This window comes from Chiloscyllium plagiosum, chromosome 33, assembly GCF_004010195.1.
Source record: "Chiloscyllium plagiosum isolate BGI_BamShark_2017 chromosome 33, ASM401019v2, whole genome shotgun sequence".
Taxonomy (NCBI): domain Eukaryota; kingdom Metazoa; phylum Chordata; class Chondrichthyes; order Orectolobiformes; family Hemiscylliidae; genus Chiloscyllium; species Chiloscyllium plagiosum.
The window spans coordinates 18,823,149-18,839,535 of record NC_057742.1 but is presented as its reverse complement, the minus strand read 5'-3'; the positions used below and the strand labels follow the sequence as shown (position 1 = coordinate 18,839,535).

General features: G+C 38.6%; 1 protein-coding gene across 3 annotated transcripts in view; it reads left to right on the top strand.

Moving 5' to 3' along the window:
- The window catches only part of mpp2b (membrane palmitoylated protein 2b), a 536,989-nt gene that overhangs the window by 221,247 nt on the left and 299,355 nt on the right, over positions 1–16,387 (top strand). For all 3 annotated transcript variants that reach the window (XM_043675077.1, XM_043675076.1, XM_043675075.1), the window contains one exon: positions 5,996–6,112. In XM_043675077.1, the coding sequence (XP_043531012.1) occupies positions 6,082–6,112 (31 nt within the window). In that variant the 5' untranslated portion in view covers positions 5,996–6,081. The remainder of the gene's footprint in view (positions 1–5,995; positions 6,113–16,387) is intronic.

The following is a 16,387-nucleotide window of genomic DNA, read 5'->3' as shown; positions in this document are numbered from 1 at the left end:
TGTGTGGCTTTCCTGTATACCTTTGTGGTGAATTCCTAGAAGGTGCATATAAAATATTTATCTTCCTATTTCAGTTCACAATCAAAAATACAGAAACAATAAAAATATAAGGTCTTTACAAGATGATACTAGAAGTGAAAGGTTATAACTATCTGGAACAACAGAGTAGGCTCGGGTTCCATTCTCTGGACAAGATAAGACTGAGGCAACAGCTAATAAAGGTCTATAAAATTATCTAGGGCTTGATTGAGAGAATACGTGACCACTTGTGATTGCTTCCAAAACTGAGCATCATAGACACAAATAAATCCAATAAGGGATTCAGAGGAGTTTTCTTTACGGGGTAAGCACTGTGCAATTGAAATAAACAAAATACATGCAATTAAGTGAAGGTTAATTAGGTACATGAGGGAGGAAGGAATAGAAGGTTCTGCTGATTGGGTTTGATGAAAGTTGCAAGGAGCATATTTAGGCGGAATGACCTGATTCTATGCTCTTCTGTATATTTCTCCATGGTGCTCAGAATATGGTCTTCAAGATACTTATGAAATTTACATTAAACATGGGAATTCTGATGAACTTTTATACACAGCCCCAGTTCATCAGGGAAGTTTCCAAGAGCCAACTATATTCATCTCCTTCTTCAATGATCTTCTCTCCATCATAAGGTCAGAAGTGGGGATGTTTGCTGATGATTGCACATATGTTCAGCACATTCACACTCATCAGATACAAATGCAGCAAAACCTGGACAATATTCGGGTTTGGGCTGAAAAGTGGCAAATGTCGTTCTTGATATACAAGTCCCAAGCTATGCCCATTTTCAACAAGAGACAATATAAACAATGCTCTGAGGCACTAATGCAATTACGATTTACATTCTTGAAGTTATCATTGATGAGGAGCTGAACAGAATCAGCACATGAATACTATGGCTGCAAGGGCGGGTCCGAGGCTAGGAATTCTGCAGCAGTGCAAGAAGGCATTTCACCGCATGTTCTTCAAGGCAGTTAGGGATGGGCAGTAGATCCTGGCCTAGCTAGCAACACCCATATATCATAAAAGATTTTAAAAACCCTTATACTACATAAACTTTATCATATTTTTAAGCTTAAAGATAAAATTAAACAATTTCTCCTTGAAGGCTATCTCAACAATTGTTGCCCACGCCTTCTCCCACTCCACCTCTCATCACCACCATTGCATTCTTAAAATGACCTATCCACCAGACCTCATACAACAATGTTGTGCCCTCTCAGTCACTCAGTCAGCTCACAGAGACTCCTCAATACAGCTCCAAGTTCATACTTCTATCCTTTACCTCTATAGTGCTCTTCTTCCCTTTTCTTCACTCAATTCAATCCTGAATCTTCTACTTCCTGAGTTCAAAGTAACATGTTTCTTCACATGTATGCACCTCCATTCAATATCCTCCCTCTCTGCACTTTTAATTCTGCTTCCTATTTTTCTCCCTTCTCCTCAGTTAATTGTCACTCTTTTTCCCTTCCTCCTTAATTCATGTTGGCACTGTCTTTATGAGCTGAAAATGTGCTATTGGAAAAGCGCAGCAGGTCAGGCAGCATCCAAGGAGCAGGAGAATCGACGTTTCGGGCATGAGCCCTTCTTCAGGAAAGAAGGTGTCTTTATGTGCCATATAATTGGTGTTTTCACTCACTCCGCATCCCAAAACATTGTTCTTAACTTCTCGCTCCTTTCCAATTCCAAACTCTCCAGGTTTCTCCTCCTTTATCTATTCCATTTAAAAATGCTATTCCTGTCACCTTGCCCCACTCAGTTCCCTTTCCCCAATCCACACTGGATTTCCTGCTGAATTTCTTGTTGTTGCTGCTGCTACAAGTAATTTCAGCTCGTAGGAAGTCGTGGTAAGTCCTTAACTCACCAGAGTTCCCCGCGGCATAGCAGTCATAACTTGTTTTGTGTAAGGGTAATGCTGATTGAGAGAAAGGCAACTTTGGTTTCAATTTGCTCATTCAGACACACGTATCGGCACAGACTTTGCCATCATTGAGATGGTTATGCGTTCTGGCCAGTTGCTAAGGTGCAATATTTTTTTCCCTTTAGAAATCAGGGACACTCTCCCTGGGAATTGGCCCTTCATCTGAGCTTAGAGCTAGGATTAAAACAAATGTTATGGCATAAATCATTAAAACTGAATCAAATATTTACTATAAATGTTCCACAGGCCATAGTGGACACTGATATTTACAAGTAGAAAAACATCTTGCTTTAATGACAGCTTTCTAATTCAAGTCAACCGGATTAGATTAGATTACTTACAGCGTGGAAACAGGCCCTTCGGCCCAACAAGTCCACACCGACCCGCTGAAGCGCAACCCATCCAGACCCATTTCCCTACATTTACCCCTTCACCTAACACTACGGCAATTTGGCATGGCCAATTCACCTAACCTGCACATTTTTGGACTGTGGGAGGAAACCGGAGCACCTGGAGGAAACCCACGCAGACACGGGGAGAATGTGCAAACTCCACACAGTCAGTCGCCTGAGGCGGGAATTGAACCCAGGTTGCTGGTGCTGTGAGGCAGCAGTGCTAACCACTGTGCCACCATGCCACTCATAATGATATTTAATATGTTCATCAACCTGGCAATCCTATGTCTGAAGATTTATGGTTGTTTCACTGAAAACAAATTTGTTGACCTCTTGGTAAAAAAATTACTCCTTTTGAGCAAAATCACAGAGAATTATATTGAGAAATGTGTATGAGGAAGACAAACGTATTTCAAGGATGGTATTTAATTTCACTGAAGAACCTCACTAACAGTTGTGCTTTGGAATAATTCAATTAGCACACAAATGAAAGAAAAGGGACAGCTATTATTACATCTAACAATTGCAAATACAACAACATGTTCCCAAATTAAAGTCTTTGATTAGTTACATCTAAAATTTGGTTGGCTTCATGTAGCTTCACTTGATATCAACAGAGCTTGAAGGACATTTCATCACCCAAAGATAGGTTGACAGCAGTTCTTGCTGCTTGATTACTCATTTCTTTCCCAATTGTACCTCTATTCACAGAGCAGCCAGAATGTTTAGTAGATCATGTTCCTGTTGTTAGCAATAGAATTTAGAGCTGATGCAAGTTTGCTGAAATTTTATTGCCAGATCGAGATCAAATTATGTCAGTTTGAATACAGTTGTATAATTATCTTGGGGAAGAATTTTCTCAGATTCTGAGTGATGTGGCCTATGATGGGATTTCCGGCAGGATTGGATGGGAAGCCTAGTGGGATATGTTTTGTTTTCACTGGGAAGCAGTCTCCCAATGAAGGGAGATTGTTGCTTGCTGCATACCTTGTTGATATTCTAACTCAGTTTAATAATATTCTGCTTCCTATCTTGCTAAAAGCGACAAATGAGCTAGATATTGACAAAAGTTAACGTGGAAGCAGGAGCAAGTACCTGATGAATTTAGCTCACCTCTTGCTCCGAAGGATCTCCATATTGCGTATAACCATGTTGTATTGGAGGGCATGATCCATAGGCAGAGGCTGAAAATATTCCACTTCCACACAGATTAGCACCTGGCATTTACCACCACGATTATCATGGCACCTCTCTGACACACTGGTAGGGTACTCTGGAGGAACAGACCTGCATTGCAGGGCACATGTTAGGTAGTATTGAAAGGGTACATGGACAAGATCCCAGCTAAAGGATTGGACCAGGCTACATCTCAACGTTGCTCATTAAGTACTCATTCACTCAGTCAGTGTCTACCTGCATGCTCATTGTATCTCTGCTTTTTAAAGGGAAAAACCATTGCACACAGACCTTCAGGATTCTGAATACCTGGCCATCCTAATGCATGGCCTCACCTGATAGAGGGCTTTTGCCCGAAACGTCGATTTTACTGCTCCTCGGATGCTGCCTGAACCACTTCCAGCGCCATTAATCCAGAATCTGGTTTCCAGCATCTGCAGTCATTGTTTTTACCTCACCTGATATACCTCAATGTACAACTGTTACCAGTGAAGATGGGAGATGTTATATAAATTAATGGTCCTTGTGGAGTTGTGTTGGAGCTGCATCAAGCTCTACCCAGTCAGATGTGTCGTACATTCTTTGAATGGAGACCAGGGAGTGAGACATGAGATCCTCATGGAGACAGACAGTTAGTGTCTTTATGGTATTCTAGCTATCCAGCCTAACTTTACCTATTGCTATCATCAATAAATTATCTTGTTGGGTAAGACAGATGCCTCATTTTGTTAAGGCTCAATAGTATTTCAGCTTTTATGATTGCTACTTAGAGGCCCTTAGTCTTACCATAGGAAGGAGGATTGGTGGCACCATCTACCACAATCACAGCCACCATTGCAACAATCTGGTCATGTAACTGGACTGCCTGACACTTGAATAATAGAGTAAATCTACTATGGACAATTTGATCTTGGATGCTGTAATGATGGTCAAAGGAAGTGCTATAAAGGTACTCTGAATGTTTCACTTAAGAGTTTTGATATTGACTCAAAGTTGTGGGAGAAGCTCACTCCAGACTGTTGCACCTTCCAAAACCAATTAGGAATGAAGCTGCCCCCTCTGAAAGCAAGTACTCATCAGAGACAGAGAGATACTGTAAGGAGAGGACTTGACTAAAGGGATTGATAATATCCTGTCCTCATTGCAGCAGAGCCCTTTGGGTGCAGATCAATCTGAGCAGTTGTCTACATATCCACCAGAGCCACGCCAAACACCCAATACGATGATCGTATTGAAATGAAGGTGAGCAGATGACCATGAGGCAGTGCCCCTTATTTCATGAGCTGTAACCCATACTTCTAGATTTGTGACTAACAGTTTTGTCAGCTGTTGCATATTGCAGAAGCCAGTAAACATTAGGATTGTGGCCCTCAGCAAAATGTTGGAGTAACCCCTTGAACAGATGTGTCTTACTAATTATATTTGCATTGTTTCCTTTCCTTCATCCTTTGGCTAAATTGTTGAGTTTTGTCTCAGGTGCTAACATTTAAAGACAAACTGTTAGATAATTATCGGTGAAGCCAAATTTCTGAAGAGAGTTTTTTGGTGTACTCATTGTCCTGATGATTTTCACAGCTATATTTTAATTGCTTTTTGGCGCTACTGTTGTCTTTTAATTACAGTAGCTGGAAATGACACTATTTGTTATTATGAGAATCCAGGAGGAGGCCAAAATTGAAACCACCCTACTCTGTTGGCAGACATGGCCCAGAATGTGTGCCCATAATGAAGGATGCCAATTCCATGGCAAATTGTGAAACAGGGTTATATTCATGATGAGTATGAGTACTGTGCTATTAAGGCTACAACAGTGTGGCTTCACTGTTGTCCACCTTACAACCACCAAGGCTTACCAAAGGTCAGAGAAAAGTATACATTGCATCAGCTGAGAAGACATCTATATTTCTTCAGGAAAGGAAAACAATGCTGCTTCCGTCACCCCCTCAAACCCTCCACTATGGGGATTCGTAAGTTCTTAACTCTACTGATGACAGCTGTCATTGGGTGAAAGTTCCATTGAGACCTTTATAACAGCATACTTGGTGGGCAATCACATGTAGCTCTTAAATTCCCACTTGACATTTAATTCTCTTTCTCAGCTGATCCCTAGAATTCCATTACCAGAGAATCAGACCATGAAAAATTGGCATAAAGTACATGTTCTGTAATTTAGTAAAATGCTTACTGAGACATTACTTGGATCTTGATTTTGAAATTAGAAGGACAGTTGATGAAAATAAAGTAGCCAAGGAATGGGACTGAGTAGACTACTCTCTGGGGAGGGGGGGGGGGGGGGGGGGGGGGACTGGCATTTGATGGACTGAATGACCTCTTTCTTGGATATCATGGTTTGGGAATTCCAAATACCTCTCCTAGCTTATGGAATTCTATACTTGGAGCTCAGAGATTGTTGCTGCTTGGTTGTTGCTACTCGTCATTACTTACACATTGTCCCTTTTCTTTACAGCTGTTAAATTGCATGAAGAATAAAAGTAACCTGTAGAAGTTTACCATTCCACTGAGAGTCTTGGTGTTTGGAGAACGGGTATCAAAATGCCTGTGGCTTCAGCTCACTCAGATACAGGTGAGTTGCACAAAAATATTGTGTTGGTTTAGTTATCTCAGGAAAACTTTGGTGGATTAGCTTAATGCTTGGAGATAGTTAACTGTCATGCTTGGTCATCTGTTAGAAAAGATTTCAAATAGATTATTCCAACTCTTGCTACTTTCCTTCCTAGCTTCTTTTTGTTGTGTATACTCTTGTGAAGTGCCACTGGGTTAATAAATTAGAGATGTGTGTTATCTTTGCAAACAGTTAAATTTGTTGCTGTTGAACTGGCCTGATATTTGTTGATGCAGAATGGGGATATTAAGCTAGTTCATGGTGTATTGATGATAATGTCCAAGGTTAAAAATAAGTCCTTTGCTATTTAAATACAAGAGATGCTTCCATCTGTTAATAATTTGATGTGTGTACCAAATTTTTTATACTGCAAAGATCAATCAAACATAAGTTAAGCTTTTTAACTTGAAAGCCTGCCTACATCTGTATTACTATTTCAGAAAGCCACACTTGAGTTGTTTGAAGTTTTCATCCAATCATTCTAGTGACTTAAAGTAAATTATAAAGCTTGGTTTTACTGGCTGCAATGTCTATTTTGCAAACACCATGAATATTGAGTGTTGGATTTGAGAGTTAGTGAGTTGCTTGTGAAGAGAAGCCAGTTCCGTTACCTTTGTTCTTCTGACACAATTCTGGTCTTGAGTTAAACCATCTAAATTCCAGTTGTCTCTCTTAATATCAATTGTTTTTATAAATGTATATGCAGGCCTGAGAGTTTACACCAATGCCAATACAGTGGTACTGTATTTCATTCTTAAAGCTTGTTGATTTTCAAATAATTATTCCCTCATTCCTTTATTTGTTCAAAGACTTCTTGGTCCTTCTTACTAAACACAAATGAATGCTTCTTTAATGTTTAAAAGACTAAATTAAACACAAATTACAGCTAGCAAGCCTCATCTTGCTCAGTAATCTCAGCTGTATTATAGGCTGTAATTAGAGTGGCTGCGTGTTGTTTCCTCTAATGCAATAAAGCAAAAGTCACAATGCTGCTTCAGAGTTCAGGCCTGATCTGGTTTCAGAGTGCAGCAGCAGAAAGTCAATGTATGCCATCTGGGCTTGGAATCATCAAGTTTTGTTTTAGCAGTACTTGAAATCTATTTGAGCATAGCTTCTTGACATGTTTTGAGAAAATGGCAAATCTCACCTTTGCTGTCATACATACGTAAAACAATTTTGTATAATCTTTAAAATGTGTTATGTTGCAGGACTCGAATCCTTTCAATTGTTTCTGCAACACGATGGCATCTTTTTGAAATTTTAGACTGATTTCATCTAACAAAGTATCTTACATTGAGTCGATAGCTGCAAACACAATTGCTCTGTTAATTAGCTCTCCATGCCCATTTCTGATCTGTTTTCTCCCTTGTCTTGCACTGGTAGGACTCCAGTATGTCAATTAACTGGTCAGTCTTTGTGTGTGCATGGGCAGTGGAGAGCAGCTATGTGTTCCTCAATAGTTGTCAGGGAAGAAGGTTTTGTAACTTAATTTATTGTTAATATCATCCAAAGTCTATATGTTCACTCTCCAGTAAACTTTGCTTTGAGATCAACTACTACACACATGCACTCCAACACTCAGGGGATGTAGAGGTCCATTATAATGTTGAGAGCAGCTAATATGGTACAGACAAGGGATTGGACTTGGGGCCTCTTCTTTGTCTAACACAGTACAATTACATTGACTTACTGAGCCACTTGGGAGTTCATCTGTCTTTTTCAGTTTGTGTGCTCAGGACAGGGACTAATGCATACTAAAGCTGGGTCATTGTCTATGCTGCTTTGGCAGCTGAATCCCCATCTTATATTACATAGAGCAAAGATTCACAGTTCCAGGTTAATTTTCAAAATAAGATTGATAGATTCTTTAGTCAGGATTTTGAGGGTTATTTAGGCGGGGTGAAGATGGTTAAGGCAGGTGGGTACATTTGAGATCTACAAATCAGCCTGATTCTATGATTCTATGATAGAACAAGCTTGCAAGGTTGAATGGCCAACTTCAGTGTACCATTTATGTTGTAAACCAATGTCAAAGATGATGTTGGTGAGCCTCTGGTAAAGCTGTTGCTGTTAAAATTCTAACAGTCAGCCAACATTTGACTTAGTCAAAATATATACCAACTTACTTTTACACTCCAATATTACAGTCTACATGCAGAGAAGTTGAATGGTCAATTGATTCCATATTTTATTCTTGTTGTTGCATTTTCTTGGAAAATAAATTTTCTCTGAATTCTAGGCTTGAAAGAGTGAAGAACGCTGAGCTGCTCCCAGTTTTCCCTTGTAGTGTAGAATTAGATGCAGCATGTTCGTTATGAGTAAACATGGCTTCAAGGTTCGGGGCTGGTGCATTAGTTGAAACCAAGCTGATTTTTCTCATTCTCACAAAGTGCTTTTTCAAGGATGGTCAATATAAGATTGTTAAGCTCTCATGATGTGCACAGACCTGGAGCTGCTGAGGTGCAAGTATGAAGCAAAAAGCAAAGTGTGGTCTTCATCTGCTTCCGTTTCATAAACTTGTTCTATGTGTTTTCTGCTGGGATAAAAAATACAATGTAACATTTGTTTTAACAAGTTATTTGGAGTGAAGGTTTAAGAAAAAATGTGGATAAGTGTGAGGTATTGCATTTTGGCAATACAAACAAGGACAGGACTTATACAATTAATGGTTGGGCCCTGAGTAGTGTCGTAGAACAGAAAGACCTGGGGCTCAGGTATGTAATTCTTTGAAATTTGCGTCACATGTAGACAAGGTGGTTAAGAACATGTTTATCACACTTGCCTTCATTGCTCAGACCTTTCCTTTAGAAGTTGAGATGTCATCTTAAGGTTGTATAAGATGTTGGTCAGGCCTCTTCTGGAGTACTGTGTGCAGTTCTGGTCACCCTGTTATAGGAAAGACATGATGAAATTGGAGGGGATTCAGATAAGATGGAAGGTTTTGAGATATAAAAGTTGAGTAGAAAGGCTGGGACTTTTTCACTGCAGGGTAGGAGGTTGAGGAGTGATCTTTTTGAGATTTATAAAATCATAAGGGGCATAGATAAGGTAAATGACATGAATCCTTTCCTTAGGGTGGGGTAGTTCAAAACTTGGGGGTATATTTTTAAGGTGAGAGGAAAAAGATGCTAAAAAGACCTGAGGGGTAACCTTTTTACACAAAAGTAGTTCGTGTGTAGAATGAACTGCCAGAGAAAGTGGTGGATGTAGATACATTTACTTTTAAATACATTTGGATAAGTTCATGAATAGGAAAGGTTTAGTAGGATATAGGCCAAGTGCAAGTGGGTTGCATTAGTGACAGCTCTGTACACTGTATGGAGCTGAACGTGCTGTAGGGTCCTTTGCAAGTGGGACTGATTTAGTTTGGGAACATTGTCAGCATGGATGAGTTGGAATGAAGGGTCTGTTTCCATACTGTATGACTATATGACTCTGTAACTGAGGTTTTTTTTATGTGAAGAATTTGATTAAAGAAGAACCAAATTACACAGGTTTTTCTGGTGTTTTATTTCCTCATTCTTCAAAGCAGTTGCACTATTTTAGGATCAAAGTGAACAATGGGCTTGTTTGATAATGTATTTTCATTTTAAGTGTGATTTTACATTGAAGGTTATAAGGTTTAGCTAAGCAGCTGGACCCTGAATTGAGCCTATCTCTTGATTATGCAACTGAATGCTCTTATCTCTTTTTCTTTTCCCCATTAGGTTGCATTACTGACAGCTCTGTACACTGTATGGAGCTGAACGTGCTGTAGGGTCCTTTGCAAATCTTGGTCTGGAATAATCCAACAACTTGGGAATAAAGACGCTAGGACACGATAATCAATCATTCTCTCTGTTTACGTTAGTCTGTATGTGAAATCCAGGAAATCTGTGTAAAATTAATGTAATAGCTCAGCCCATCAAGATATTAGTAAAACCCTGACAGGTATTTAAGTGCCAAAAGCAGTGGAAATAAATCTGGTATTTGGTACTTACTGAATCATGGGGAATCATAAATTTGGAACTTACTGAAATGAACTTGGGGATTGTATGATATGAATGACTTTAATCTACCTTATTTCTTTGAATAGGAGTAACACATAAAAAGCTCACTATTACTACAATATGATTATTTCTGTTTGGGGATGTATCAAAAGACGATGCTATTACTGTGCTGAAAAGATGAGGTGTTGTTACAGTTTCTTCATTTGTATTATGTATGTTTTTTAAAAAAGTAGCTACCAGAGATATTTTTCTCCATAATGTTTGCGTCCTTTTAAATGTCTTTCTTTTCTCACAACTAATGCCAACACAAAAGACTTTGCAATTCATTAATCTAATTTACTATTTATGAACTCTTGTACACTATTGATTGCCAGATTTGCCTACACAGTGAGTGATTGTTCTTTTAAAAAGGAATTAATTGAATGTGAAGCAATTTGCAATGTGTTGGGATGAGATATGGACAAATCTAAGCTTTTTTCTCCCTCATCAGCAAAGTTTTTGGAGGCATAGTTTCCTCTGTGCAGAAACATAAAGCTCCTTTGTACAACAGATGAGAAATAGCCTTGTAACAAATTACAAGAGGTGAACTGAATGAGTGGTGGAATCTTGAAAATTTGATGGAGATTTGTAGATGGAATAAAAATTGACAAGGTGGTTTTACCATTTTAAAAAAATTCAAATTGTGGAACTACAAAAGCTGAAAGCCCCAGCAAGATAGTGGAGAAGAGGGAAGGGATTTCTTCATCCATGTCTTAGCTTGGAACCAGGACAAACTATACTTAGAACTATGTATAAAAGACAAGAAAAGAAAATATTCTAAAGATGTGCCAAATTAGTAAGTTATATTAAGTTTACGTACCTATTCTGGAGGAATGTGTGCATGGCAAAATATAGAGTATAAATCAAAACAAAGCATATGTCCAAAATATTAATTCAGTGGGAATTAAATCAGTCCCAAATCATGCACCAAGCATTTTTTAGTCTATTCATATGTTAGAAACACAATCACAGTTCTTTTGTTGGCACTCTGACTTTAAAGATCCAAATCTCATTTGCATTTTGTGGGAGATGTGGTCCGGTCATCTTAAAACTCCAAATTGGAAGTTTGTAGATAAAATTTGGAAAGGTATTCATAGCATAAAACTCATTTAACTATATGTCTGCAATATTGCTGAGTCACTATAGTCTAGTTCTGAGAACATCTTTCTTGGATTTGATGTGGGGTGCTGGTATAGGACTGGACAAAGTCAAAAATCACACAACACCAGGTTATGGTCCAAAAGGTTTATTTGAGTATTGTGTTTGGTTCTGCTCACTGAAGTATCAGAGAGTTTTCCAAACATTGCATGAAATAGCCACACGACTGAGCTATAGATGATGGGGTGAATTCTGAGTGAAGACTTAGATGCTTCAATATTAAACAGTGAAGGATGAGAGGAGACCTTAAAAGAAAGAAAGTGCATTAGTAAGTCTCCTTTTATGGCCTTAGAATGTCTGCCAGTGAGATAACAGTTCCTTCACCGTTACACATTCAAAATCCAGGAACTCCCTGAGAGCAATATGGATGTACCCACACAGCAGGTCAAGAAGGATGCCACCACCACCTTCTCTGGGCCGTTATGTACGGGCAATAAATGCTGGCCTGGCCAGTGACGCCCACATCCATAATCTGTAAAAAGGCCACATAATATCACCAAATAATATAAGGAGCTGTCAGGAAGATAAATTGTTCATCCTAAGCAGTTTGTGTAACCACTTTGCAGGACATTGATACAAACTGGTAAAAGACATGTGCAGAACATATGTTAGGACAAAATTTTTCACACAAAGTTATTGATTGCTTGTGTAGATAGCAGCAACAAAAAGGTTTTGCAGTCATACATGAAATATATAAATGCTTCAACAGACTTGGAAAGCTGAGCTGGATGATCTTTCCTGATCTTACTTCTCTTTGAATTCAATCTTAGTCCATTCTGAAATACATTCCTGCCAAATTTGAATGATTTTGCTATAGGCGTTATTCTGTTTGCATTAACAATGGTTCTATAGCATCAACAGGCAAGTTACAAAAAACTTATTGATCAGCATACTAAAAATCATTTGCTGACAACACTAAGTTTCTTCAGAAAGGAAAGGGGATAGTTACAAGAATGACTGAATGTTGGCCATGTGTCATTTTGTTGACCCCTCGCCCACCCCCCCCCCAAAAGAAAAATTATCCTCAAACAGAAGAACAAAATTGAATCTGTGAATGCATTTAATCTCATTGTGAAATGTGCTGTTGCTGAAAGAATTATTTTCAAATTTAAGTGACACATTACTCCATAAAGAAATACATTGGCAGCTGTATTACTGAAATTTCCTGTCCATCTGCATACCACAGAATGGCAGATGAACTTTGCGTATGATAGAAAGAGAAACCGCCAGCTCAATGATTTGTGAACAACTGGCAATGTCGTCAGTTAATGTCACTCAATAGAATTGTATAACTCAGAAGGTAGCCATTTGGCATTCCTGCCTGTGCCAACCTGTTTCAAAAAGTGAAAAGCATGAGGTTGATGTAATGAAATCCTCTTGTATATATTAAATTGTGATCTTGCAAGTTATATATTTAGAGTGTTTCTTACATTGAGTTATCTCGAAGTAAAAGCTATGTACGGATATCTTGGGAGGATTTCTTGTGTACGATTTAATTACTGAAGTTTAAATTCTGTTGTGTGCATCTTTTGATCATATTTACTCATAATGAACAAGTAGAAAAACAAGATGGCTTCCAATCAATAGACAATCCAAATTCTAATTGGCATTGCATACACTAGTACCCTCAGTGTAATAAGTATAAACGATATTACCAGTTACAGAATGAAAAACTCTTTTATCTCTTCACCTTTGGATTTTTTGTTTAATGAGAGAGGCATGGATACCGCAAATATAAACAATTTGCTATTCTGAATATAAATCTCACAAGCCTCAGCCGAGTTCAGATATGTGACTCTAGAATAATTCATCTTATAAAAAAGAGCGAAACGGTTATTGGATTTGGCCTGACATTTTCTGATTAAAGGGAAAATGTAGAGAAAATGTAGAGAAATATAATCACATGCTGTGTGTTCTACAAGTGCTACCAGGCTAGGAGGACTATGGAAAGCCACACAAGCAAAGTCAAGTGTGTTTATAGAGTTATAGAATTATAGAGTCATAGAGATGTACAGCACGGAAACAGACCCTTCGCTCCACTCATCCATGCCAACCAGATATCCCAATTTAATCTAGTCCCATTTGCCAGCACCCGGCCCATATCCCTCTAAACCCTTCCTACTCTTGGAGTGATGTAGGATGGCTTTATAATACTTTCCAGACAGAGTATGCAGCACAATCCCAGCATGCTGCATGCATGTTCAAAATGCAGGTGCAGTCTTCCATGCAGAAGATGGGAACATGTTTAATAACTATAAATAAACTTGGAGAAAGGGAGGTCTGCAGATGCTGGAGATCAAAGTCAAAAAGCATGCCGTTGGAAAAGCACAGCAGGTCAGGCAGCATCTGAAGCCCGTCATCAGGAATGTGCAATAAACGTGTCAGCAGAATTGATTGTAAGCTGTGGCTGTATGCAAATTTACTTGGCTATGGACAGAGAGCAGCTGTGAAAGCATGTTTTCAGATTGAAGTAAAGTGTTAAGTTGCATACAAGTATTCAATATTGGAATTACTGCTCTTTGATGAATATTAATAACTTGGACTTGAATATATCGGACATAATCTCAAAATGACGGTAGTGAAGAACTTGGAGATGCAGTAAACAGTGAGAAATATAGTTGCAGACTTCAGAAAGCCATAGGCTGGGAAATTGGTTTGCCTGAATATGGCAGATCCAATTTATCATAGAAATATGAAGTGATAACATTTTTACAGGAACAGTGAAGTGTATAACAATATAAATATAATTACAGGGTATGGAGTGGAACGTCTATCTCAACAGAATAGCAATCCAAGATTACTAATCCAGAGACATGAGTTTAAATAGCAAATGGAAGAATTCCAATGCTGTGAATTAAATAGAGCAAAAAACTAAACTTGGTAAAGAACATCACTATGATGACAGGATTTTTTTACAAAACATATCTTGTTCATTAATATCCTTTTAGTGAAGTAAATTTGATGTTCTTAGGCTGTCTATCTCTATGTAACTCTAGGGTCGCAATAACGTGGCACTTGACTTCATGAAGGTGGCTCACCAATACTTTCTCAAAGGGTCAGTTAGAAATTAGAAAGGAAAGTTGGCCTTGCTGATGGAGTGTACATCTTGTGAACAATTAATAAAAAAGAGTTAAACTGGTAATGTTATGGACCAGACCAGATGCTTAATATATTTGAAGGAGGTACTATGACCCTAAAATGTTCTTATTTTAAAGGTATATAAGAAGTGCCGTATGTACTGAGACCGGTCAAACTACTCGATGTTAAGCAAAACATAATTCATTTAAACACTATAGTTAAAATAATTAGAATAGCATAATTCTTGGCAAACTTAACTGAGTAATAGATACAATATCTATTACTAATGAACTGTTCCCATAAACATATCCCTTGACAAAAAGGCAAATTCAGACACAGATTCTCACATGCAGTTCTCCAATCCAGGAGGAAAAACATCAGGAGAAAATTCAGAGAAAGTAGCAGCTGAGAGACGTTCATTGAAACTTCCAACGCTTTTGAGATGTCTAAGGCTTCTGCTTCAAACTAAACTTAAAAACTAAAAATATACTAGAAAGCCTGGTTTTGACAGCTGACCACACCAGGCTGTTTCCATTGTTCCAACTGAACAAAAAAAAACAAGGCTTCACTAATTTTTTGAAACAACTCGACACCTCTGCCTGTCTTAAAAAAAAACAGGACAAAATAACCTCTTAAAATGACAGCATTGCCTCAGTATCATTCTAAAGGATCCAGAGGAACAGAAAGGCCTGTGAAGATATGTGTATGCTTTTTTTGAAGATGGCATAAGTTATGGCTGTTTAAAAAGACATAGGATCCTCTCCTTTCTAGAGGCAGACTGTAAAAGAAAGGAAATTATGCGTAAACATTATGAATTACTGTTAATACCCCAGCTGGAGTGTAGTGCCCATTTTGGAACATCATAATTTAAGATGTCAAGGCTTCACAAAGGGTGCATTGAGATTTCCTGCAATTGTGCCAGGAACATGAGCCTTCAGTTACATGGAGAGACTAGCGGAACTGGTGATATTTTCTTTGGATCAAAGAAGGTTAACAGGAGATTTGATATAGTTGTTTAGAATCACAAAGAATTTTGATAAAGCAGGTAAGGGAGATTGTCTCCAAAAGCAGAAGGGCACCCAAGAATCAGATTTAAGACAATTGACAAATGAAGCCAAGCCTATGAAATTTTTTTAATACAGTGAGTTATGCTGATATGCAAAGGCAGAAAATCATTCAGTAATTTTTCAGAAAGGAACTGAATGAATAGTTGAAGGTGGAAAAACGAAATTGCAATCTGAGGCAAAAGTTGAAGGGTGGGACTAATTGTGTATGTCTTTCAAAGAGTTAGCGCAGAAATGGGTGATACTGCAACCCCCTGTGGTTATTCCATCGATGATTCTAAGCACCACATTGGTCCAATGTGTATTTGTTTAGTAAATTATATGTCTTAGATTTTAAATTTAAAAAGTTGAAATATTTTCCATCTGCTGCCAGCAAAGAATTTTATTATTAGCATTCTGATTTAATTCATGGTGGAACAAATTATTGGGTTTCCTCCGGGTGCTCTGGTTTCCTCCCACAGTCCAAAGATGTGCAGGTCAGGTGAATTGGTCATTCTAAATTGCCCATAGTGTTCGGTGCATTAGTCAGAGGGAAATGGGTCTGGGTGGGTTACTCTGTGGAGGGTCAGTGTGGACCTGTTGGGCCGAAGGGCCTGTTTCGACTGTAGGGAATCTAATCTAATCTAATTAAATGCTAGAATCTGTACTGGGATGGGGGAGAGGAGGACATGATAACAAGCTAAAAGAAAGGAAGGAAATGGTTCACAATGTAAAGATGTTGAAGTCAGTATTAAGCCCACCAACACCCACGCTTCCCCTCGCCGATCTTCACTTCAGCTCTGATGAAGTGTCTGGATTAGTGGTGCTGGAAGAGCTTAGCAGTTCAGGCAGCATCCAAGGAGCAGCGAAATCGACATTTCGGGCAAAAGCCCTTCATCAGGAATAAAGGCAGTGAGCCTGAAGCGTGG